This window comes from Dermacentor albipictus, chromosome 4 (assembly GCF_038994185.2).
Source record: "Dermacentor albipictus isolate Rhodes 1998 colony chromosome 4, USDA_Dalb.pri_finalv2, whole genome shotgun sequence".
NCBI classification, from domain to species: domain Eukaryota; kingdom Metazoa; phylum Arthropoda; class Arachnida; order Ixodida; family Ixodidae; genus Dermacentor; species Dermacentor albipictus.
This window is the reverse complement of record NC_091824.1, coordinates 60,669,805-60,696,993: the sequence shown is the minus strand read 5'-3', so window position 1 is coordinate 60,696,993 and position 27,189 is coordinate 60,669,805. Positions and strand designations below refer to the sequence as shown.

The 27,189-nt window shown below is 46.2% G+C and overlaps 1 protein-coding gene and 1 long non-coding RNA gene across 5 annotated transcripts in view; one reads left to right on the top strand and one right to left on the bottom strand.

Annotated features, from left to right (window-relative positions):
• LOC135896423 (uncharacterized) overlaps positions 1-27,189 on the top strand; it is a 657,092-nt gene that overhangs the window by 352,467 nt on the left and 277,436 nt on the right. The window lies entirely within an intron of this gene.
• The window catches only part of lab (labial), a 197,047-nt gene that overhangs the window by 53,825 nt on the left and 116,033 nt on the right, over positions 1-27,189 (bottom strand). For 2 of the 3 annotated variants that reach the window (XM_070537021.1, XM_070537024.1), the window contains one exon: positions 18,606-19,341. In XM_070537021.1, coding sequence (XP_070393122.1) covers positions 18,606-19,341 — 736 coding nt within the window. Of the gene's footprint in view, positions 1-18,605; positions 19,789-27,189 lie in introns of those variants that run through there. The other variant, XM_070537023.1, reaches the window with a different exon arrangement.

Sequence of the window (27,189 nt, the reverse complement as noted above, 5' to 3'; positions counted from 1 at the left end):
TAGAGTTGGGTGTATATTTAACAGCCCAAGTGGTAAAAAATTACTCGTTAGCCAGCCATTACGGCATCCTTCACAGCCCACGGTGCAGCGTCAATACTTTATAAACATGACCATTGTTCTCATTATCTTGGGCAATAAATTGCCAGTTCGCATCGAGCTCGCTTGACCTATCGAAGCTTACCAGACAAAAGAAACAATCACTGAACAGGTGGAGTATACAGATTCGTTCAGCATATGAATAGTTGAGGTAGGTTGAGTATACGCTATAACGTTTCAGGAAGTTCACTCTCAAAAACGTTTACACCCTTTGGGGCTTATCTTGTCCCCAAACAGTAATCATCATCTGTCTTTCTTGCGTTTCCTCTCTCGAAAACTCGGCGCTCGCTACTTTCGTGTCGAGAATGCTGTGTAAAGCTTATAACGCGCAAGCCGTTCGTGGTTAGGAAGTATTGGGTGCGCAGCGTTAAAGAAAGGAAATGCGGGCAAGACAGATGGCGATTATTGTTTGGGGACAAAATACAACCCAAAGAGTGTAAACTTTTTTCAGAGTGTGGTTATATAGCTTTCTGTATATACGTTCACCTGAACTACACTCCTAATGCCGTTCTACGTAACTTCCACTGACTGTAACATATTTGCAATACTGTTCCTCTTACTAATTGGAACATATATATGTGGAACGAATGACATTGACATTACGGAATCATTTGAACGGCGGTTAATGCCTGCCATCGGACAGCGTTCAACTTCGCCGTGACGCTCGGCAAGTAGTATGACGCAAGGGTGACTGACCAGGCATGTGGGTATGGAGCTTCATCTTTCGTTAGCAGTGTGACGATCTATGTGGAAGTAAGACAAAGTGACGAGAACGAGCACGATTTTATCTCACTTCTTTAACTTCCCACACATATCGTCGCGCTGATAACCATAGTAGTACGAAGGCGTCCCACGCAGACCCCCCCACACACGGAGACGGGCAAAAAAAGAAACAGTTCACTTCGCATTTATCGACGCCCGACTGAGCGAGGGAGCGTGCGCGACGGCGGAAGCAATGAAATATTGACAAGTCGAGTTTCCTATATAACGCAATTCGCTGTCGGGAGACGTCAAAAACTCGGATCGATACTCGGTGTGTGCCCTTTTCTTCTTGCCATAGCGGACGGATAAATGTTCCGGGTATTAAAATCGAAACTTCCCCGCAGGGAGGGTCTCGAAACCGATCGATTGATGCATATGACAAAACGTCGACTCGTTCTTGGCATCGCCCCCAGTGTATGTATAGTGTGCGTGCACCCTTCGCTTCCCCGGCTGTAGTCGCCCGGCGAGCCTCCCGCTATCCGGTCCGCGGAGCGCCCACTGCAGCCCGCGAGCGATCGCCTCATCGATTGGGCTCTGTGCGGCAGATAAATTTAGTGACGGCGAAAGGCGTCGACGAACCATGAGGCCAGTAAAAGAAGCCGTTGCGTGCGACTCGCACGCGTCCTATAGATGCGGGTCCGCTTTTCGAACTTTTTTTTTTATTTCCTCTGTCCCTGCGGCTTCGTTGGGTTCGGGCCTTTCGCTCGATCACAGCTACATCAAGATTGTGTCGAATTTAGTGCTACGCTAATATTACGATTTGCTCTGTAAGCGCTCTTTCCCGATACGGCTATTCCAACTAGCAACAACGCAAGCGTTGTTCTATGAATAATGCTTGCTCGTCCGTGTGCTTCTTCTGTCCATCCGTGTTGGATTCCCGCTGCTTTTCACCGTGAATTTTTCACCGTCAATTATTCGATGGATTTAAGTATACATCGTAGCATAGGAAAAGTTATGCCGAAAATATCCTAACATTTCCTTTCCATTTTATTTGGGAGACCTTAACATCTTACTGTCTGGATATGACATATACATGCCTAGAAAATACATTTATACATGTTGACAGGACTCAAAAGCACTTTTATGTGATATCCAAACACCCAGAATCAGTTTGCTTGTCACTGCCTGTAACTTAAACCAATGTACGAGAGCAAAGAAAGGGCAAGCAGCCTAATTTTCAGCGGTTAACTTTTCTTTTTTGTTTTTTGCACGTGTGCGCCTAAACAACGACATGCGCTGTATAGAGGCATCGAGAATGAAACTTGAAGACCGCAGCAAATAATAATAATATTTGGGGTTTTACGTGCCAAAACCACTTTCTGATTATGAGGCACGCCGTAGTGGAGGACTCCGGAAATTTTGACCACCTGGGGTTCTTTAACGTGCACCTAAATCTAAGCACACGGGTGTTTTCGCATTTCGCCCCCATCGAAATGCGGCCGCCGTGGCCGGGATTCGATCGCGCGACCTCGTGCTCAGCAGCCCAACACCATAGCCACTGAGCAACCACGGCGGGTACCGCAGCAAAAGCTTGCATTGTTAAACGACAAATGTACATCTGCGCAACTATGAAGTGTTTATTAGTCGTATGCGCAAGCCCGACATAGAATGCGTAGTCAGAGAGGAGAGTGAACGTAAACGTGAGAAAAAGAAGCTATCATCAGTTGCTGTTTACTAAATGACGCGATCGTACGAGAAATTCGGCCGCCGAAGAACAGGCTAATAAGAAATTTGAGAAATACATAAATATTGAACACTAAAGACATAAAGAAACGACTGACGGAACAGAACGTGGCGTAAGCTAAACACAGCCTTGAATTACGTACTAAAAGCAAGAATCGTAAAGCAAGCAACAGCGTTCCTTGTTTTTAGTGACAGGCAGGCATGGTTGTAGTAAATGTCAATGTAAATTCATAGTTTTTGCTATTTTTTGTCACATCTTACACATCTGACCCATTCGCGCGAGTGAATAATAACCGGTCCACAGCTGCATATCCGCGTGTGTTCGTCGTCCTTCGTCGTTTCTTTCGCGTCCGGAGAGAAATGCAGCAATCCGTGAATACAATTTAATGTCTTTGGAATCCCGTGCGACACGTTCAAGTAACCGTTTAACTCAACCTCTATAACTCAAATGCGAGGCTTGTTCAAGCTTAAACTTTACTTGAGTTTGTGTGTTCAATGAACAAAAAAACAAGGCTATCACGGTTTAACCTGCAGCTAAAGGTATGCGTGTATATACAGCTGGGGTTTCTAAGTTTACTACGTGAGAATAAAGAAATTTGCGGTAGTAAGCACCATGGAGCGCTTCGATCGAACGTTACTAAATAAAAGAAAGTGAGGATAACCGAGAGGGGATAATACGAAGGAGCGAAAGGTGGGACACACGAGACAACCACGTGAAATGACCGAGCTAGAAACAGCGCGGTCAGCAAAAAAATAAAAAATAAAAAAAAGATTGCGCACATGTTGGCTTCATGTATATACCCTGATTCATCAGGCATTCTAAACACGGTGTCTAAATACGCGCGTCAGCCATTCGGGCTCTCCAGTAACGAACTTTCGCAAGCTATATTTGACAAATGTCAAAGTTTAGTTATGCGGAGCTAGGGTATGTAGAAGAACCATTGGGGTTGTTTCGCAAACCAAATTGAAACTAAATCTATCGGGGTGTTGCCATGAGTGAGAAGGCAGAAGCTATAGGTGATATGAAAACATCCGTTCGTTTAAGCTCTTTGTCATAGTCAGTCCGCTTGGAATGAGCAATCGTAGATGTAGTTCTATCGTTCTTTTTTCTTCCCTCGCTTGACTAACCAACAAGATGGCAGTGAAAGGAACTAGTTAGTGACTGTTCATGTTTAGTCCTCACAATACATGTACGACACGAAGATCGCGAACGCTCAAACAGGAAACCCAGGGACTACTCGTTTATCCGTGGGTTCCCTGTTTCCATGTTTCTGATGACTGCGTCGCACACCACGTGAAAGAAAAAAAAAAACTGTAGCCAACCTATTTCGATAACGAATAGGCCTGTACAAAAGTATATTGTCTGCCGCACATTGTGTAAAACTTGATTGATCTGAATCGCATCATGATGCAGATGCGCTGCCCACACTACAATACCACATACATGCAAACTGAGATACTCGTAAGTTGGTCGTTATTCACTTTTCTTATAATGATGCAAGCGGTGAATGAAAGCCCGAAACATGCCTTGTTAAAAAAAAAAACCGATTTATATGCAACGTTTCTTTGGCATCCTGAATGAGGTTAAAGAAAGGATAAGCGAATGCCCTTGTTGACCGCGGTATACACACACACACCGGCTAGGCAAATTACCAGCTTCGCCTGGCTCCCTGCGGGAGTGTGCTATGTGGCTTGTATACACAAATGGCATTGTACATACGCAGGGTGACAAATCGCACCTTATACTCAGGGACAAATATTCATCTTGGCTCCACGCTGCATAAATAAAACCTTACAGGTAGACGGTATACTGTGTAGAAATGAATGCTAACAAGCGGTAGCTTTGGGAGGAAGAAAAATGAAAAGAAAAATAGCATTCTTCTTTTTTTTTTTTGCGCGGTGCCTTGTATACCAACTGTGTCCTATTTCTCCCGATACGTGCGGCATCCGAAATCGCAAGTAGCATAAGTGGATCCCTGCAACATCTCAGTGTTTATGCCCGTGCCATGCACACGGCGTGCATTCAAATCGAACCCGATAAATTCGTGGCGCAATGTTTCTTTAGAGAACTCCCACTGCGTGGCGGCTGTGTATATTAAAGCTTAGTTGCAAGGTGAAAAAGAAGACCACACGCGGATGAATACTAATTGCAAGAAACAAAGAAGAGCGAGAGAGAAAAAAAACGAAGGCCCGATGCCCCGACTGAACGCTGGATCGCAGAATGTGACCCTGGGGTCGCGCACATAGCGCGCATTACAAACGTATCCACGCACGCCACGCTCAAAAAAAGAAAAAAAAAAAGAAAGGTGACGGACGGGGAACACTTGGGCACGCACACATATAACGTTCGAGTTACGCAACGGCATCGCCTGTTGTGCGCGTGCGTATACACACACATACAGGCGTCCGCATGTGGTTCGCCGATCGGTCATAAAACCACTGATCCGTGCACTCCTGCGGACAGCAAAAAACACGCCGCGTATAGCTCAACGGCTGTATCAGACGCGTCTATTCACAGACGCACGCGCCACACACGCAGTACACGCACCCCTAACAGAGTATCGCGAAAAAAGAATCTGCAGTGCGTGGACGGGTATGCTATAGGTATACGTACACGTGCAGGAAAGCGCGCAGATGAATATAGATATATATATACACCATGCGTTCATGATCCGTGAGCGACTGCTTATATGTACATCTGCTCGTCTGCGTCACTCGCACGGGCGCGCGTGGTATACGTCTCTGGTTTCGAAATGGAAGCTCGCTTTTTTTTTTCTCCGTCTCACGCTGTCGATATAGTCGAGCGACTTATACGACGACGCGCGCAGAACGCTATATGAGTGCGACATGCACGGCGGGCGCGGTGTGCTGCGCGACGTATGTAGACATGGAGCGCGTCGTTGCCAACTGCCCGTCGCGGCGCAATATCGAGGCTCCTCGCGAGGGGATGTGACAGCGCAATGACAGGCGACACATGTTCGCGCTGCGAGGTTGCCAAGGCGCGCAAAAGATCGCCGTCGGCCGCCGCCCGCTCGCTTGCTCCCTGTTGACGCCGCGAAGCGTATGTGAGCGTGCGTGCGTGTGTGTGTGTGCGCGCGCGTGTGTGTGTACATGTGCGTGTGTGTGTACGTGTGTACGTGTGCGTGTGTCTGTACGTGTGCGTGCGTGTGCGCCTCGTGCTATGGCGTGGCTGCCCGTAGCAGCAGCAGCAGTAGCAAACGAGGACTCTAAACGCAGCTGCATGCTACGTGTGCGAAGAGCCGTGCGGATAGCGAGCCGCAAAAAAACAAGGCGGTGCTTCACGAATGCTGCGCGCCAATGGTATAGAGTACGGGACCGTCTTTCCTAGGAAAATTACTAGGAGGAGCTCTGGCGCCTGTGTCGTTACGGGAGTCACAGGTATGGAAGTTCAGCGAGCAGGGCAACGGTGGCACGTTGGTACGTGGATTCGCCTGAACTTCGTATACTTTCGACTGCATTATAACGGCTTTGCGGCTTCGCAGGTCGATCGGATTCAACATGTCGCGTTATAAGTTCAGCTTTTCGCAGTGATTATACGCATGCCGGTGGAGAATTATTCGCCTGGCTGCGTTTGGAAAACTATGACTGCTTAGAAATCGGGAGAAAAATATAAAGCGTGATAAATAACGTCGCAAGAACGTTTCGAGCCAAAAGCACGACGGTTAGACAAATCCATTTGAAGTATTCATAATTCTAATTTTCGATGAAGAATAGCAGCGCCAGGACTACTTTTTTTCTAGAAATTAAGCTCTGGGCTGTACGCATGGTTCCGAGATCGAACGGCGCCTGAAGTCAGAGGTCATATGGCACGCGGCGCAGACATCGTGCACGACCTCGCTACCGCGTGTGGAGTTGTGCTGCAATCGTATAGGGTAGCCTCATTGTTTAACAGATAACGCACAGAAACGGTGAATCGAAGCTTGCTATTGAGACGGATGGCAGTGGCACACGCACTCATTTTGAGAGAGAGAGAGAGAGATAAATCAAAACAGAAAGCTTAACCAGGACTCAGCCCGGTTGGCTACGCTAGACTGGGGGAAGAGGAAAGGGGAGGAAAAGATTTTGAAGTACGGTAAAGTTGTATTCGCTTTTAAAAAAAATGAACTTGTACAATGAACGCCTGCAGTCATACGGAGTGTAAAAACTTGGTGACCGACTGAAGCGTCATTTTTGTGTGACCCTTCTTGTTCTGTGGCTAATAAACTCCAGCATAATTCCGCGTTCTGCTTGTGGCTTATTGAAACATAGCATTAATTGACGTCATGTTCGCGGGCTGAACGCCTGATTGACGGTTCTCAGTCGCGCCTTTTCGTTTCTTCCAATTTCATAGAACTTTTCCAACATGCCGATTACATTTTGCTTCACAAAATCGGCCAGCGATGTTTCCTAATGCATTGCATCTTCTTTTAGCTATGTATAGAGTCTATATGATGAATTTGCTCTAGCCTATAGCTCTTCGGCGTTAAGGGTTTCACCACCTGTCATAAAGAGTTCGCATCCTCAAGTTGGTTTGCAGATTGGCTCACGTCTCTCTTTTTGTTACCCTCTCTCTTTCATTGTACGTCTAAGTACTACGTGGCCATTCCTTTTGTGCATGAATTAAACATGGTATTACTGCTTCAGCAATGACGGCTTCAAATGTTTAAGTGATGTTGAACGTGACACCAACTAACACATAAAACAAAGATTAACAACGTACAAGTTGACTACACCTCGGTGGGAGAGAGAGAGGGGGAGAAGTCATCAGGGAAAGGCAGGCAGATTAACTCGGCTGAGCCCTGTAGGCTTCCCTGCACTAGGGAAAGGGGATTGGCAGAGGAGAAGGAAGAGAGAAATTCACACTTTGCACCGTCGGAATATTTTTTTACGTATACATACCCTTTAATATACGGATTACTTATGCCATTCTTTAGCACTCTGAAGCGCACTAGTTTAGAATAATAAGGATGTTTTTCTGTGCACAGAAAGACTGAACATTCGCTCTAAGTGTATGGAACATGTTTGACGTTGCGTACTGTATACACCTTCGGCAGGAACGTCTCTCCTTTTTTTCGTGTTTCCTCATCTTGACCTACTACTACTATTAACTAGTAACTACTACTAACTGAACTAGCATAGTAGTAGGGTTTCTTGCTGAATAAAACTGTCCTTCTTTTTCTTCGGTAATTTCTTAATAAGCTATATTTTTTCACCAGGCAGCTGGCTGTAGGTCGAGTGATTGCTGAAGCGACAATCAATAATGATTTATCGTTTAAGTATTGTCCCTTTTGTAACTGTGTGTGTTGGATATGGCGCATCATTTTAAGTATTGTCCCTTTTGAAACTTTGTGTGTTGGATATGATGCATCATTTTAAGTATTGTCCCTTTTGTAACTGTGTGTGTTGGATATGGTGCATCATTTTAAGTATTGTCCATTTTGTAACTATGTGTGTTGGATATGGCGTATCACGAGAGACGTCGGCTACTCCGTTTTGCATAGCCAAACTATGCGCAATAACATTGTGCCCCGAACGCACATGCGCATGTTTCTCTCAAAGATCAAACAAGCACTTGTACATCAAGACAGACCAAAATTTATAATGCATGTTATGATAGTTTCCTAGAAAACTGGTGTAAGTTATATAGTTAGAACGCAGACACGCGCAGCTCGCGTGCCGCTCAAGTAGGCACGATGTACGTTACAATTTCTGTACAATATGCACCACAAGCTATCACAAGTTTACGAACATTCCAGGCGCAGGTCACAGAAACATTACGCTACACAACAGGAATGCGCACGCTAGGAGTCTTTCCTGCATAACGTGCAACAACGCTCTAGTAGCAGTTCTTCCGACTCCTACATAGGAATTTATTTTTAGGCATTATTTGCAAGGTCTTGCACTTCACTGGCCGGCCATGGTCCCGAAGTTTTTTTTTTACCATTCCATACAATATAAAGCATCTATTTTTTTACATTCGTTGTTGCATCTATCGCACGCATCCTGTTATGCCTTCACGCACAGTGAGTGCATGTCTGACACGGCCGATTCGCCGAGGTGCAGGGTTCTGTGCGTTTTGAACTCACCCCGTCGCCTCGGCATACGAGGCGCTTGATGTGAAAATTGGCCCGTCTCGGCACGCTTGCCTCGTGCAGAGCAGCAGTGTGTACCGACCACTCGGTGCGACTACTGGTGTTTCTGAGAATCGACGCACTGTGTACATGCGCGGCGGAGAATTGGGCATTTGAAGAGCACATCCGCAGCCGTACAGGGCGCCATTGTACGAATCTGCACATTATCAGGGTATTGCGTAAGCTCAGGAGACACGTTGTAGCGGACAGTGCCGAGAAGCGTTCGCTCGTTATATCACTTTTTCTTTTTTTGCATAGTTGCACGCGATGTGTTATACAGCTGATTCCATACGGTTGTAATCAATCGCAGTTGCTGCTGTCTTGCGATTGCACAATTACTTTTTTTTGCGCGCGAATATGGATTATTGTTTAAATATTGGTTTCTTCGATTAATGGCTATAGTTGAACCGTTCGCTCACATTATTTGGCAAACAAGCAGCAAATTGTACTACAAATATTCTCCTCGTGGTTCCATTACCAGTTAAATCACTGAGGTACAATATTCGGCAAACAAGCAGTAAATTGCAGTCCAAATATTCTTCTCGTGGTTCCATTACCAGTTACATCACTGGGGTACATTATTCGGCAAACAAGCATCAAACAGAGGAACAACTTTGAATACGCGAATGTTTCTGGCAACGACTGTGGAAATATACGGAAAAGTGGAGCGCTTAATCATGCGTAGAAGCACGAGTGCCCAAACGAGCACGAACTTTATTCTAGAAAGAAAATTGGTCCTACGCTGAAGAACTGTTTTAAAGGAAAAGGTGCCAGCCAATCCTGATGTTTGACATATAATTAGCGAAGGCGGCCACACAGTTGCAAAAACCACTCACGAACGAATATCTTCGCAAATTCGGCCCCTGGGACTACATTCCCACAGCTTTTCGTTTGTAAGTGCCGTTTTCCATTGGCTGGATACGTTTCCTATTGATCCGTCTGACATCACTGCTGGCTAGGGTGGCTTCTCACGCGTAGTTATGTGGAAGAACTCTTGCTTTTTTTTTATGAAGGCGGGCCTTGAAGTTTGGCTATGCGTCAACAGCGAAGGCAAAACACTCACTGAACAACGGCGTTCCAACGGGGAGTCATGACGTTTAGGTAACTGGGATACGCGGGCTCTAAGTACACTTGTATAGTGTGAACTATGTCATCCCGCGCCCGTCTCGTCAATAAAATATGAACGCTCCCAAGACCGAGACATTCAAAGTGCACGGAAATGACAGTATACAGCACAAAAATTAAAGCCGCGCGCGGGGTTGTCTTGTTTGCTACGAAAGTCTATCAACGCTTTGTGATACGCAACTAAAATAAAATGTTCGGCCACGCTCGTCGCAATTCTGAATGGTTTGAAGAGTGATTGATAACCTGTAAATAATGGCTGTAATCGAATGTGCGATGCGAACGTGTACGTTACGGCAAGCGACACTTGTCGTAATTTTCTCTTTTGAAGGCGTCATATAGACGACGACAAAGGACAATTACGTTTTAGAGCGAGCTATGCGCAATTGCAGTTGTTCAATTTTCTTGAAATCATTAACGTATACCAGACTAAGTTTTCTTCGCTGCTAACGTACGAGAAACCGCTGCATGTTGCACACAGGAACGAAGAAATGTAAGTGATAAGATAGACCTCTTTTTTTGATAGAAGCACGCCTAAACAGGAAAATCTCGACTATATACAGAGTGAGGCATACATGCTTCTGTAGGGGGGTAAGAGATCCGTAATACAAATCTTTAAAAAAATCATGATACTGCAGAATACTTTTGCATATCCCTCCTGCTAACATCGAAAGAAATATTATACACATAATTCCTGAATTTCTATAAGAGTCATAAATGTGTTAGCACACTTTTACTCAGTACCTAATCCTTATAAGCATCTTCCCTGAAATTCACTAGTACCCAGCAGCAAGCGTATAGGGGTAAGTGCGTGTCTTTTAGCGAAGCTTATTACGCGTGCGTCGGTTGAGTTTCGCAAGCCGACAAATGTATCGTTCTTTTTTTTTTTAACTACGTTTGACTTCGTCTTTCCGTAGTAAAATGGGAACCACTGCATGATGGTATTTAGCGAGTTTTCGCACATATTTGTCACTACTTATTCGGAACACGACATTTCAAAGCACTCATATACGAGTCGCGCAGACAGAGTGAATAGCGGCGATCGGTCATGGCGCGTAAGGCATGCGATGGCGTCTAATGGAATCATGTCATCTATCTTACAGAGTATACGTAAAGCCCTGTTTATTGCGCAGATTACTTCATATACACTCGGAGCTTTTTTAGACGCTTTCGAGACATCCCTCGTTCGGCTCAAATGATTAATTGCGCGGTGCCCGTGTGAAAAAAAAAAAGATTTCAGGTATACAGGCAGTTAGCATGCCGGTGACATTTTCGCTCCATTTTTTCGCTCTTTCCGCTGCATTTCGAGCAGATGTCACAAAGTCGGTCAGCGAGATCATACGCCGCGTCTTGTATTGACCGGTTATATAACAGAGAACGGCGCGCAGTTTTGTGCCAATAGGTCGCTATAGATATTGCAGATAATTAATTCGCACTCCCCTCTTCTGTTGCGGCTGCTATAGAACTTATTACATGTTGTGTGGAACGACTCGAGTTCGTATTTTATCTCGACCCATAAATCAGAGAGAGCAGCGCACGGTTTGGAGCCAGTAAATAACTTTAAATTGCATAGAAAATTACTGGCACTTTCCTCCCATTTTGCGGCGGGACAAAAACTTTGTAGAAGTTATTCACCACCGCCACTCTTTTCACATAACAGTTCGCGGTTCTTTTTGCTTAAAGTACAATCGAGTTTTATATTTGCGCCCGGAGATGAGTGTATATATGCGCTATGTACGGGAACGGTGGGCTCGGACAATGGCGTGACTATAAATGACGATTTATATGTTCTTTCTTTTTGTTTTTTTTTTCTCCTTTCGAATGATTTTATGGTTAATTATGTACGCGAGCCTCTTTCGCAATTCACATAGCTTTTCCCGACATTCCCCGCATAAATGCATACAGTATTGCCGAGGTTGCCGACGTCGCACGAGAGACAACGGCTATGTAAATTTTTAAACATAGTGAGTAATGTAGAGCACAGCTAATGTAGGGGAGGCACGTGATCAATAATATCATATTTTTATGCAGAGTGCAGGAAGAGTGCGACAATCGATAGGCCGTCTTGGTGCGCATACAAGCGCATTTATTGAAACAACTAGTCGAAAAAAAAATTGTTTATCTTTAAACGGAACGTGAGTTGCGTGCTGATTTTTGTCTCATTGTGAAAAATCCTTTAATAATTAGAACACAAAAACACGAGATGAGTGTCCCCAAATTATAATCTGCGAGCGAAAAAAAACGCATACAATTTGTATTCTTACAGTGTCCCCATTTGTAAATGTTGACGCGGTTGCGTAAAGCGATGTTGGCATCAGCAAATGGGGGGTGCCGGCTACTTGTCAGATGCAAAACGTAGAAATTTTCAAAGATGCTTTTGTAGCTGTTCGTGAAAATTCCTTAGGGAGATCTAACCCATGCAAGGCGTAGGAAACAACGAGTTCATAGTTTTACATATTGCCATATCTGCATTTCTACGCGGATGTTTTTTCAACTTGGTTTTCTCGAGAGGCTTCCGTTGTTCAACACGCGCATACAAGATTACAAGAAATAAGAATAAAACAAAACAAAAAAGCCCCCATCACGCCTGACATATATCCCGCGGCGTACGTCTATATGACATCGTGACTGTCTTCGCCATGCATAGCTAACCTCTCTGCATCCCTCTCATCTCCTTGTTTTTTCTCTCTCTTTGAAAGATTTGACTTTGCGGAGAGGTCAACTCCACCTAATCCTACGACGGATATTTATTTGCTTCTAAACGCCCACCTACTGCGTAAAAAAGGCACAAACTAAGTGAAACGCTTAAGGGAAGTGAAGAGAGGGTATTATGCTAAATTCATATGATTCTACGCAGTGGGTTCTTACCAAGGTTTACGTTAGCCAATGGGGACCTTACGCACATGACCACAACGCTCATCCGTGCCAATTTTACGACGTTTTTCAAAATTTTAAACTTAATATTTTTGTTGGCGCTACTTTACGTGAACATTTGATGATGATACGCGATGTTTAATACGCAAGGGCAGCATAAGCACCTAGTTATACATACAAATATTGCCAGGGGAAATTATGTCCTCGTTCAGCGCCAGTACGATTAATGAGAGTACGAGTAATGGGTATATACCAGTAATCCCGCTGTCTAGCTTTAAGCAAAAGTTCTGTTTCCTGTTCATGCTTCCTACGTCCTCGCCCGGAAAAATATCGACGACGAGAAGACAAGTATATGGCTGTTTTGTTTTACAACCGAGAAAAGTGTATGTGGAAGCTTTCACTATGTCTGTGCATGTACATGTACACAACTCGCGCCACTTTTATTACCACCTACAGCAGCACTATTGAAGTGCGCGTACGATAGTTGCGTCGCCAATTTTCAGAGAAAGCATGCGGGAAACAGGCAAATTGGGTCTTGTGCAACAACGCGAGATTTGCTTTAACACCTGCGGTCACGGATTACGATGCACTCTCAAAAAACTGCGGCAAAGCGTGCATAATTTTACATCAATTTGCTCCATACTTCATTGAACGAAAAATCAAGATTGCACAGATGCTCTTTTTGTGTATTTTTCAATGAATGTTCGTAATTACGAGGTATACCTAACTTTTATATGGTGTACAGTCAGTCATGTCTTTTTGCTTAACGAAATTGATTCAGTGGCTCAAGTCACGTGCGAAAGGTAATTATTGGCTGCACGCATTACAGGAGGAAGAGAATTAAAAAAAAAAACCTATTCCTTCATCAACTGCTGACGTACGGGGGCACGTTTAAGATCCCGTCGAACGTGGTAGTGTATTTAGTGAAGCCGGCATTTGTTGCAGTGTACTCTGCGCTCTGAAGTGAATTGCAGAGACATGTTGGGTGAGCAGATTTGGTTAAATTGGCGTACCGTTCAAAAGTGTCCGTTGGTATTTTTCAGGCAACTAGACTGAAGAGTATTGCACAGAGGAAATCGGATGCACAAATCATGACTGAACGAGATAAAGGAACGATGAAGAGAGATGTTATAGCAGGCAATGAGAAATACATAGCTACATCAAGGCAAAAACTACGCAACAAGGACTCAAGAATCGAACCATACCGCGTGGATGAATCGCAAGCAAAAGCCTATAAACTTAAATTAAAAATTATAAGCTTACCTGCTCGCAGTGTCTACAAACGCATAACTTCGTATCACTGGACGACAGTAGAAATACTGCCAGAATAAATCCCCCTTTTTTTCCCGTCAGTTTTACTTTAGAAATTTTAGAATACAACCACGCGAATATACGTAGTTTAGTTTCATTAGATGAACACAGCCAGTGCACAAAACCTATATTTGCACGAGCAAGAGCCTTCGTGTACTTATTTCTAAGTGCAATAGGGCCGTGTATAACTCGTAAGTTCTCATTGGGTGCAATCCCTTTTCCCTGTATGATGCATTTTATTTGACAATCTTGTTTTGTATATTTCACTGTTTTGTATAGTTCTACATTCAGTTATCGTTTATCTGCGCTCATTGTGTAGCCCTCACCAGCTTGGACATATTGCACGCAGTAAGGCGAAAATAAAATAAATAAATTGGCGAAGCCTGGGCAAACAGCCTCACAGAGTATTTCTTCAACACGTTATTCTGGTATTTCACTGTCGGAAAGCACAGTGACGTAAGTTCCCTTACGACGGCAAATAAGTGGGAGACCGATACGAAAAGGTACCAAAGAAAGCACTGCCTTTTGAATTAAAAAAAAATGAGCTACAGTCACCGTTTCTCAGTATACGCGACGGCACAGTTGAGGAATGACGAACTTCAAAGGCAAAGGGCAAATGATTTGGCTCCACGTACATGTAGGTACATATGTATTCAAGAATTTGGTATTTCGACACATTTACAGGCTCGGAGATTTCCTGGAAGCGCAATTTTTTTCCGCAGGAGAAGTTTCATCGCCAGTTCTCGGTATACACCGTCACGCCGTACAAGAGTATATGTACGCACGCAGAGCGAAAAAATATATACCGCAGCTCGCTTTTGACGTAGCGAATTTTCATTGTGCGGAGCAAAATGTCGATGGCGTGAGCGCATGAGACCCTTCGCATCTCTGCAGCTTTCCGTTTTCGCAGGAAGCACAAGTTTTGTGTCTCACGTCACCGATTATTATTATTTTTTTTTTGTGCGAATTAAGTCGGTTTCGCGACGTCTCGCGGACACTCAACGCCGATATGATATCGCTCGCTCTCGATATATAAACGCTGGTACAATACGTGGTGAATCGCATCCGTGCTAATAACTTGCGAACTGCGTGGTGCTATATAGCCTATATACTCCTGACACCTGGCGACATTCCTGAGACATAACCGATTTCCTATTTGGTTCCTATTAGTGACTACAGTATACGTTACACCCGCCGCGGTTGCTCAGTGGCTATGGTGTTAGGCTGCTGAGCACGAGGTCGCGGGATTGAATCCCGGCCCCGGCGGCCGCATTTCGATGGGGGCGAAATACGAAAACACCCGTGTGCTTAGATTTAGGTGCACGTTAAAGAACCCCAGGTGGTCGAAATTTCTGGAGTCCTCCACTACGGCGTGCCTCATAATCAGGAAGTGGTTTTGGCACGTAAAACCCCAGAATTTAATTTTTTTAGTATACGTTACGACCGTAAAAAGAAAACCAAAGGAAAAAAAAGCACAGTCTTCTTCCCATGCCACTTTCATAGCCAAAATCGTGTACGTGGACGAAGTAACCATGTCGTAACGTTTTATATGGCTAAAAACTCATTTTAATCGCGTAAAGACAGGGATGAAGATAAAACATTGTGTGGTGGCTTGCCACAGCTGTTAATGCATCCTGGATTTTGACATCATTTCGCGATGTTCGAAACCCATTTCATTATTGCTTTTCGTCTTCTGCATGTGACGTCATAGCGCGATTTACATCAAATAAGTTCACATCAAATTCTTCGGAAGCTGGATCGGCAAGGATATGGTTAAATCAGTTTCACGCATTTCGTACCACGTGCATCGTACGCTATATACGTATGCAGGATGAATACCTCACGTTATCGCTTCACAGTTTGAAGAAGGCTTGAAACGCAACGTACGATATAATGTATATACAAGGGGTTTCGGTAAAATGTATACGTATACGTACATGCATTTGCGTATAGAAATTTCAGTAAACTCGGATCGAATACACAGTGTTTCGCTTGTAAGTGGTCTTCACCATTGGCCGCATGCCTTCGCCAATAACATATCATACGTCACGATTTGCTGGAATGCGCTGTTACGAATATGTTCTAGCGTTTATGAAAACGTTTTGGCGAATAAGGGCTCTGAACTTCTGAGCGATGCTTTCTTTCCATGCCGGACTCAAGCGGCAGAATAAGGTTAGCGCAGTTTAAAAGGCCAAAATATGTAGCCTCACGCACTGTTTGTGCTTGAGTGAATGTTCGTGTTAAGGTTAGGTTAGCCTGCGCGCAATTCGCCGGTCTCGAGTCACGTTTCCACGTTTGCCCGATGTGCTTTCGAATAGACCCGCGTGGTTTAATTGCAGCCATGCGTCCAATTTCACTATGACGTCGGCATCTCCATTCGTTATATGTCGCCGTATGTGTTATAGACTGCGAAGTCGCACGGTATAAGTAGGGGGTTTCTATGACATTTCTCTGTTTTCCTTTTTCTAAACCTTATTTTGTGTTCAACGCCAATCTCTCTCGTTCAATATCAGTCAACATTGTTGTTTCTAACTGAGCAAATATTAACAACCTCTTTGTAGCTATTCTTTCTCAGATTAGTTTTTCTCTCAAACATTCATTTTTTTCATTATTATCATTAATTAAAACGTTGAAAAGCCACAGCACACAAAGAAAAAATAAAACAGGATAGTTATTGGCGCAGAATCAGTAAGTTACCAGCCTTCAAACATGCATGAAGCCCGATTTCTTAAATTACGGTGACTACCATATATCTTTTACGAGCGTTCGAAATCAGTTGAAATAACGTAACATTTGGTTTTATTGCAATGGGAAGAATGTGCTTCCCAATCAGCATGGCGGCGTTTTGCACCATGACAGTCAAGCCCTAAACAAGCCTCAAATATATATAGAATTAATTGTAATGCAAAAGGATAGAAAGTTGGGCGAGTTGGTACGGTATATAACATGATCTTGAATGGTGGCGCGAAGTGACACATACAGAGACTATAGAAGCATGAGCAGAAGCAGAGCGCTCATCTTGTCTGCTTCTAGTCTCTGTCTGTGCCACTTCGCTCGACAATTCAAGATGATATATAGAATTTGCAAGATACTGTTATAACACACAGCATCTCCTGTCTATTTCTTTTTACAACAGGGAAAAAACTGCTTATGTCGGCCACTTAATTTTCATGTGCATTGGTCCCAATTTTGTAAATTCCGCAGTGGGTGCTTAACGACAGATAATCACGTCCTTATGGTAAGCTTACGTTGGTGTAATACGCTCTCGACAGATCGTAATCAAACGACAGGTAAACGAAAATTTGGCGCGCATCATAAATAGTTACACTATTTACAATGTGGTCCAGCGGTGATCTAATATGGTCAATAAACAAATCTTCTAGCTCTCTCTGTTTTGAACAGTCGGATGTCGTAATCTTATTGTTACGTTAAGTAGATTATTAACTACAAGACTGGATTAGATAATTAATTACTAAGACGCCTAATTTCCCCCTGTGTACGTTAATTGGGGTAAAATTTTGTATATACAAACTTTATGCCATTCGTTATAACATTGCCCTTTTTCCACGGCGCGCTGACTTGCATAGCATAAACAAGCAACAGCAAATGGCCTGCAAAGACATTTCAGGTGACAACACCCCATTCATCAAGACGATAAATCATCGCAAGAACCGCTTGCTCGTAAAGCTGCGGAAACGACTTTTCCTACATATAGGTAGTGCTACAGAAAATGAATTGTGATGCATTCAGTACGACAAAACGTCTTTTCTTTATAGCTTGCTCGGTACAAAAAGTGGCTCAACTATTCTTTTTAGCTCATCCGTGAAACACGCTACAAACAGTATACATGCAATTGCCTTATACACGCGAAGTCTACACAAACTGGCCTGTAGTTAAGCAACAAAACGTGTTTCAAATCTCGTTAAAGGGTAATTTGGGCAATCGTTGACGACTGCTGCTGTTATGAATCAGTCATGACTGGAGTTCTGTGCTGAGAACTTTGGTTCACCGTGATCATTCCGAAAATTTAAGCACGATAATTTCTGTACGCATAGAACTGCACTCCCAAGTTTAGGCCGCACACTTTTTACACATAGAAAACTGTCAAATTGTGCCCTAGACATTTGCGCATCTCAGCAAAACTCTCGATCCTGACCGTCGATAGGGACCCAACACTTCGTCTCCTTCAAAAGATCGATTAGCCTGTACACAATAGGCTCGGATCCTTCCTGGACCGTCCGATCGCATTCGGGATAAGCATACCATTGAGAACTGACGCTGTGGGAGCCCGGCAGTCAACATGGCGGGCACCGGACGCTTTCTGTTGTGTGACACGCCGCGCGACGGAGTCAACAGCGCAGATGGCGTATGCATGCGGCGGAACAACAATGATACGAGAGCTGGGCGCCCAGAAACCGAAAGCCACCCATCTGGGGACTGACTGCCCTACCCACCCTTCCATCGTCGACGGACGGACCGTCAGTGTCAATCACGCGGCGCAACGAGCGAGATTGCCCGAGGAGATAACTGACAGCGCGGCCCGCTCGCTCTTATAAACCGCGGCTGGGTCGCCGCCGGCGTCTCACTGCACAGCGCGAGAGGATGAACGTGGTGGCGGACACTTACGCGGCTTGGGCACGTTGCGCTTGACTTGCATCCATTTGTAGGTGGGCACCGGCGCGGGCTTCGGGGGCGACAGTCCGGTGCGCGCCGCCAGCGCGTGCGACGACGCCTGGTAAGCGGCGGCCGCCGCCGCCGCCGCTGCGGCACCGTTGTGCTGGCAACTGTCCCGCACCGCCTGCTCGTAGCCGTCGTAGGCGCCGCCGTAGCCGTTGCGCCTCTGCGTCGTCAGCGTCAGCGGGTCGAGGTAAGCACTGGCCGGGTAGCCGGCCGAAGCGTGGTGCATGCTGGCCCGCTCGCCGGGCGACATGTGGTCTCCCGGCGTGGCGGCGTGGTGCACTCCGGCCACGGGCTCCATGTGCGCGTACTCCAGGCCGCCCGCGCCCCGGTACGGAAAGCCCGTGGTCGCCGTGGTGGGCGCGGGCCGCGGGCTGGCGCCGCCGGGCGAGCCGTAGCCGCCGCGCGCACCGGCGGGCGCTCCGCCGTGCAGGTGGTAGCCGGCAGCGGCGGCGGCGGCCGCCGCCGCAGCAGCTGCGGCCGCTTGCTGGTCCAGGTTGGTGTAGCTGAGCCCGTTGTTGTCGTTGATGATCTGGTGGTGGTGCGGGTGGTGGCCGAGCGACGAAGGGTCACCGTGCAGCGGTGGCGTTCGCGGGTCCCCCGGGAACGAGATGGCCGCGGGAGGTCCGTACGCGCTCTCCGCAGGCGCCGCCGGGAAGTACACCTGCGCCGCCAGGTCGTAGTGCTGCGCCGAAGAAGCGTAGGGCGCCGAGGCGCCGTCGCCGTTGTGACACATGCTCGCGTACACCACATTGGAGTTCATCGTGGAGGGGGGTGGGGGGGATGGGAGTTACACGGTTAACGGCGCGCTCTTTTTGCTTTCAGACGTCGTCGTTCGGCCGCTGATCGTCACGTGACACCGGCTGCTGCCCCATGCGCGAGCGGCGGGGCCCGGGGCCCCCGCGTGGTTGCTTCCACTGTTGCGCGCGTCGTCCGCGGGTGGAACTCTCACTGCTCACTGGCGCTGCTCCGCGCGGGCCGGCGGGGGGCCTGCTGCACACCCCGAGCGACAACACGGCGCGTCGCCATGGAAACGGCGCGACTACCTGTGGACACACATGGCCTGCCCGTGTGTGCGGCTCTAGCGGAGGGCGCGGGCCGAGTCGCGCGCTACGCGCTCTTGCCTGGCCATTTTTTTATAGCCGACTGGCGCGCGAGCGTGCCGCGCCGCGCGCCGCGCGATCAATCGGGGAGGGGCGGAGGGCGGACGCACGCCGGGCCACGCCGCCGGGACGCCGCCTCTGCCGGCGACACCGCCTCCCCGTTCTGCCGCCAGCGCCATCTATCGGGCGCTCGCGTCCTCACTCTCGAGAGCGGCAGTCCTGCGGCAACCTTGTAGTTTTCGGCCAGGTAAGAAGAACAGGGCCAGGTGAACCGAGGAGCGCAATCGAACGGAGGCATCGACCGGACGGGAGGGTTAACCTAGTGCGGACGTCGTTTCCGAGAGATTCCGCGTACTACCGTCGCCGTCGCGGTACGCGGCCAGACCGGGGATCCCCGCGCGCTCTTCGGGGTCTCGGGCGCTATCCATCACGCCTTCCGGAAGAGCTAACGGCTCCGCTAACAGCACGCCACGAGCAGAGGGTGCAGAGACGGCTTCCCGTGGGCCGTGTGCGTCGCGACAAAGGAGGGCGATCAGAAGCGATTCCCCCGTAATGAGTCTAACAAAGTATCTGTTCCCAAACGACGCGCGTACTGGTGTTTGATTTGAGGAGTGATGATCTACATGCGGACAAAGATTTGTAGCCGTCACACTGCAGAATGAATGAAATTTCGTAGGCGCTGCCTGCCCTCCACTGACCTACAGGCAAAGAACAAACGAAGAGGAGATTTAGTTATCGTGGCCCAAAAAACGTCTCTTTTGGTTATACCTGGATTTTCTCCCGTTGCACCTTTTTATCTACAGACGATGATAAGCTCGGCAGTTTTCTGCGCTTCCATGCTGCCCAACGGTCGTTTACGGAATTCTATGCAGAAAGATATCCGCGGAAGCTGTTAGCAACAATGTTTCTCAATAACTGCACTGTATACGTATTTCGGTACTGTTTTTCTTTTTTTTTCAGATTTAAAAATCGTGTCTGCGTTGTTCATCAAAGTAATCTGCTGAACGATAGTTCGCACCTTTCGCTAGGCGTTGATACGAATCGCCGTAGTTTTGTCACACAAATTGTGCATTAAGAAATGTATAGTGTAGTATCAAAGTGCCCAAGAACTAGGACTGTATATTGCAAACAAGCGTATATTTCCACGCGAGGACGCAGAACATACCCGAGATACGAGTACACGGTGGAAGCAGGCAGCGTGTTTGCAAGTGCGGTGCATCGCCGACATAACATTGCGCCAGCACTGTAGTTCAGAATCTTTGCAGCGCAAATCGAGAGCGCAACTGGCGAAGCTGTCGAGGCCGACGACGCTGTCTCGGGCGGACGGGCGCATGACAGCAGCGCGGCTTTTGTCATTCCGTGCTCGTGATTATGCAGCGTTGCGAACGTATCAATCATGCGGCGGCAAACGCTCGGCTAATTCTGTGTGCGATATTTCGAAACTCGGGTGATGGAGCGCCGGACGACGACGGGTTGTTCCCCTCTTTTCTTTTTCTCGTCCTCCTCCCTCTCTCCTTCTCACCCAGCGCGCTGACTGCCTTCTCGCGCTCGCTTCATCTGTCCATCTCTGCTTACGGGGCCCTGCGGCTCGCGGCAGCCGTGCGGGCCGTTGCGAACGTTTTGTCTATCTGTGTTGTAAGCTTTCCATTCGCTCGTTTCCATTCCTGCTTTATCATCCACGCCTCGCGGTATCTTGATCCTAATGATAACGTATAGGCGGAGCGCGCCGCTCCCACCGTTGACGAAACACGATGAGGAAAAGGAATGAACGTGAAATTAATACAATATCCCAACGTAACGTGACAAATATATTCCAATACTCCACTTATTCCCCGAAGGAAAATAAGTGGGAAACAATCGTTGCGTTATCCGGACACCATGTGACGGTTCTATTCGAATTCTTCATTTCTTCTCCTTATCAGGTTTTGTAGAGTGGAGCTTTATATTTACGTTGACCGCCAGGGTCCACAGAGCGTGAGTGGTGGAGGATGATAAACGACAAGAATCGAGCGAAACGAGCGGTCGAACTGCTCCCTTGCGGGTAGCTCAGTGGCGGGCGGTCGGTTACATCGTAAACCGATAACGTTGCTAAATGCATTGTATTCTACAGCGAAAAGACCGAGAATGGAGGAGAAGGTGACAGACATCCGTGTTTGCGTTAATGCACTGCTTAGGCTTAGTTAAAACCTACGAGCCTTCGCTTGGGCGTATATGTAGCTTAAACGCAAACAATTACATGTGCAACGTAAACCGTGCACGCGAATTTTTCTCCTACGCAGGTGTGGAGAAGCGGACGAGGATATAATATTGCAGGTGCAAGTTAGACACTCGGTCTTGGTTGCATTCAAGGACACCAGTTATTATAAGTAGCAAATTGAGGCCGTATACTGTATACAACCATAACTTTAAGCTTAGAATGAGACCTTGGAATAGATAGACTGTTTCGCGGCTTCAAAGCACGTTCATTGCGGTGTAAATACATATACATTTGTTTCATAAGTGCGAACATCTGTTCTAACCACCATTTTGCTTTAGCATTGTTAGTGAAATGTCGCTGAGGCACCTACCTGCTCAGTTTCGTCATCCGGGGTGTCTCAGTGCAGCCTATTAACTTTCGCTGGGGTTTCCTTGTAGCGGAGCATTAGATGCTATCAAGTAAAGGTGAACGCTACACATTTAAGTGGCGATACTAAAGGTCAACAGTACCTTTGTTTAGTTAGACAAGTGGGTTTTCGTGACTCGAATTTTGTTCGCTGCAGCAAGATTTCTAGAATATTAGCGGAGGACTATAAGGGCCAAGTATACTCTCTTGAATTTCGTGCTCCAGTTTCAGCGCCGGTATATGCGTTACAGTAAGACTCAGACCTCTGCTACCCACCATGGCTTCTGCAAGCGCCGAAAATAGAAACGTCAATCGAAGGGCTTAAAAATAAAAGCGACGTTTCTACATTCGCAGCAAAACAATTAGCGTTACATCTCCTATTTGACAAGTACCAGGAATCTGTTCACGTCTACACGGACGGGTCTGTAATCAAAGAAAGTGCAACGACAGCTTATGTTATACCAGCCTTAGATGTATATAGTACGCTTGTCGACTAGGACACACGTCGTCACCAACAATAGCGGATTTAGTGGCAATTCTCGAAGCCACTCATTTTATCAAAAGATATGAGACACCAACAAAGTGGGTAATTTGTACGGACTCCTTGTCGGCTTTAGCATGTCTTGAACATATTGATGACAGCCAACCAGACGCACGAATAACATACGCAGTACTGAACAGTTTAACTCAGGCTAATGAAAGGAAACATGAAGTGATATTACAGTGGGTCCCAGGCCATGCTGGTAAAGCAGGCAACGAATATAGCGGACTAATTGGCAAAATCAGCCCATAAAGATGCAGAAATTTAACTCATCCCTTTATCACCAATGGACACAAAACGGATATTGAGGCTACTAAAGAAAGACTTGTGTATGTCAACATGGGTTAATAAAAACACTAAGGAATCAATACTTTACGACGTAGACCCTCAACTCAACTACCAGCACGATGTACAACTTTCTAAAAGTACCGAGGCACTAATTCATCGACTGCGCCTTGGGACAGCATACACCAAACATTTCCTATATCGCATCAAACGGGCTCCTTCCCCGGCTTGCTCCTGTGGCCACGACGATTAGGCTGTTCGCCATCTACTCCTCGAATGCCCCATATACGAGATGCAAAGACGGCAGCTAGAACAAGAGCGACACTCCATTGATCCTCATTCACCTTTCTCACTCGCAAAATTGCTGGCCCTATGGCCATCGAAAATAGCACAGCGAAAAGCATTGAACGCACTTGAACATTTTTATGAAGACAGAGGCATCCTTAACAAATGCTAGGTATTGCACTCAATAATCACACGATGTCACTATAACGTTCTTCTATTATTTGTGATTATTAGTGCTTGTATATTACGTGTTATACATTTTTTGAGCGTGAATTATTTTAACACTGTGTAATTCCTCATCTGTTTATATGCTCATTGAAGTCTACATCACGGCCATTTGTGTGTGTTTGCGAATTTGTTTACAAATTCATTGTGGTGCAACTTGCATTTGACTTTTATACTGTTATGTTCATGGGCGTATATAGGACTGTGCTGTGGATTTCTGACCGTATGAAGTAATTTCTTTTCATTTTCCAACATATTTTTTGTATTGTTGTTTCCGCTAAGAGAAAAGAAGTAGCCGTCGCCATTATAAGGTGACTAAGCCTCTTTCTTTTATTCTCATTTCAAGAAAAAAAGGACGTCAATGATTTTGAAATGTATTTGTCGCATGTTTTTGGACGTGAGAGAGAGGGCTTTGGAGTTGATTGCACTTTTTGTTCATGGAGACTGTCCGATTGTCCTAAACGAATTGCAGAGATAGAAGCTGACAGTGTAGATAGTCGTGGCTAGAGTGGCATTCAGGGCATGGAATCCACCAAGCCCATCGACTACGACGTCTAGTTGTAGAAAATGAAGGAAAATGGGTTTATTTAGCTTAGTCGCATGGCTCCAGTGCGGAAGTCCACTCCATGCAGGAGCAAGTTAACGTCTCAATTCATAGGACCGTCTGTCCCACTCTCCAAAAGTCTGCTTTTAATCTCCTCGTCTTCCCTAGGCAAGTCGGCAATCTGAAGACTGTCGAGCAGCAAATCCCCATCGTCGACTCCGTTGCGATACCACGCCCAGGCTATCCATAACCCGCAATAACTACGCCTCGAAGAAACTGGTTTGGAATTTGTGGCAAAAAGAAATAATCCGGGAAAAAAGAAATCATCCGGCGACACCTGGCTGGTTCGTCTTGGAGCCCACCCCGTCCTTTGCGCAGCCTGCAAGGTGAAGCGCGGGATGAGGGATGGATGGATGGATCAATAACTTTATTGGCGTCCCTCGGCCTTTCGTGAAATCCTGCAGCAGCCGGTTTGCACACTGTCTTCTTCATCACTCAGCATGCAAGGTGATTTGACTCGTTTAACTAACTGCGCTTATCCATTCTTGACGGGGTTCCTTCTCGTTCATGCTGGTGTTCTCTGGTTTCTAGGTGATGGAGGGAAGGGGGGGATGCTCTTTTAGTCGTTGTGCACACCGCGCTGCCATCTTGTTAGGAGGTGCAGTGGTTTGACACGTGGCAAATGTTCAATTAACACCCTTGGTGGCGTTGAGACGTAACAGTGTGAATGTTGCAGGTCTACGGTCATCGCTCGGAAACTTGGGGAACTATGGCTATTCCTTCTTTCGCTCAAAATACATAGACGAATATGTTAAGGAAGAGAGAGAGAGTTGAAGGGCGTATTGTAATCCTAAACACCGTTCTCTGTTTCATTTCCTTTTTTTCATTCGTTTTTATTTTAGTGTGGGTCACGCTGACTGATTCGTTTGTGTGAGTAATCCCGGAAATTTTCGCCGACGTTTGTCGCCGGTCAGCACGAAACAATGCATCACTAAATGATTGATTTCAAAGCAGAAGCATTTGTACAGACGCGGCAAAATAATAATATGCTCGAACAAAGAAGAGAGTGTCAGAAAAAAAAAATGAAATCGCTTTTCACAGCTATGCAGAGGCCGAAAGAAATCAACTTTGACAGTGATAAATGCTGGTGTTTTGTTGCGTTGTTGAAATGTTTATAGAGCAGCGTGTTAAGAAGCATTCCGAACGTTGTAATACCTTAGCCTCTTCCACTGGTCTTGTCAAAGATATAAAGTAAATATGCGCATGCAAGGTGTTTTCTTTCTTTTTTTTAGCTGCATCAAGTTTTTAAACATTGCCCGTGACAGATAGCACTATTATATCCCTTGATGAAGATTACTCGATGAGGCGACCTTCACTTCTATACAAGAAATAAAAATGCTTGCTTGAATAATTAACATATTTACACTTTATATCTTTTTTACTTACTTACTTTACGGTACATATTTCGATTTACGAATTGTAATCGGTGAGTTAGCAAAGCGTATCCAAATTGGAACGAATTCTCAGGACTACGCCAATTTCAAGATATTAAGTTCTCAAATTGTCTGATGAAATGCATCGGCGTTCCAGTTAGTTTTGTGCTTCACTGCACTAAACAGCGTTTTGTTTAAAAGACCAGTTGAATAACGGGGCCTTTTTACTGCAAGTGTCACGGCGCTTATCTCTAAACCGGTGCCATTCTGAGAATTTGTTCTCAGTCGATATGCCTTGCATGCATGCTCATTAGCTACAATTCCTAGATTAATAATGTGTGTCGTAAGGGAATTAAATACAAAGTTAGTGAGCGTAATCATATAAGTTATTGAATTCGCTGGATAGTTCATTTCGCTACCACGAGTAACCAGCGGACAAACGTTAACTTGCACCATCGACTTCCTGATTCCGGTTTCAAGGGCTAAAGAAAGATGGTTAATAAGCAGGTTAGTTTTATTCACGGATCAGAATCAGCAAGAATTTGCAGCTCTAAAATTCTAAAAGTAGAGAATGGCTCGCCATGTTACGTATACCTTCACATGAGCATTCACATCACAACCCACATATCGGCGAATGGCAGGCAATCTACGTGCTCCCATTATGTCAGGGAGGAATAACAACACTATGCTCAGACGGAAAAGTATGCGACATTCACATCAACAGCCACCCACTGTCACAGCAGCACCGCAAGACAGATACAGTGTTTGAAACAAGAACAAGTGTAGATGTAATCACACTCGATTAAGGAAATCCATCGCCGTAAGAGAAGTCAGGAGCCCACGTGCCCAATGCAATGAGCGCGCTTCGGCGTACTCGCATATGCACCTCCAGAAGCCACCACATTTGAGCAGCAACATACAGTCTCGTATTGAACCAACTCCATATATAGTAAGACAGCATACGTCTCATGCGGGAAGGCCACATTCGAAACCACATTACCCTGTCAGTATCAGGTAATTGAAAGAGGCAAGTGGGAACTCACGTTCAAGATGTGTCACAGCCCCTGTGTGAGTCAAGAGAGGTTACGGCCTGGTATAGACCAGAACACGCTAGTCTCGCACCCAGACTAACTGAACGCATACTCTCGCACCCGGGTTGCCCGGTCGACCGGCGCGATCTTGTACTGGGCTGCCAAAGTGTGTTCGCCGGCGACCAGTAGACATGGCAAGCGCCAGCTCTAGGGCTCCAAAGTGCGGAAATGTGCCCGTTCACACGGATCCAAAGTAGAAGAAGTCATCTGGGCATCATTGCGTCGTGTTTGGATGCCAAAACAACCAGCGGAAAAGGAGCAGGTTGCTTAGCGCTGTTCGCGAAGAGCACAACACACGTAGGGAATCGTGCCGGTGCGGTGTTTTCAGCCTGCGCCGATTTCCATCCGCAACGAAGAATGCCAAGCTGCGCCACCGGTGGATAGCTGCAGTGAATAGGAAGAACTACCAACCCAGTGAAGATGC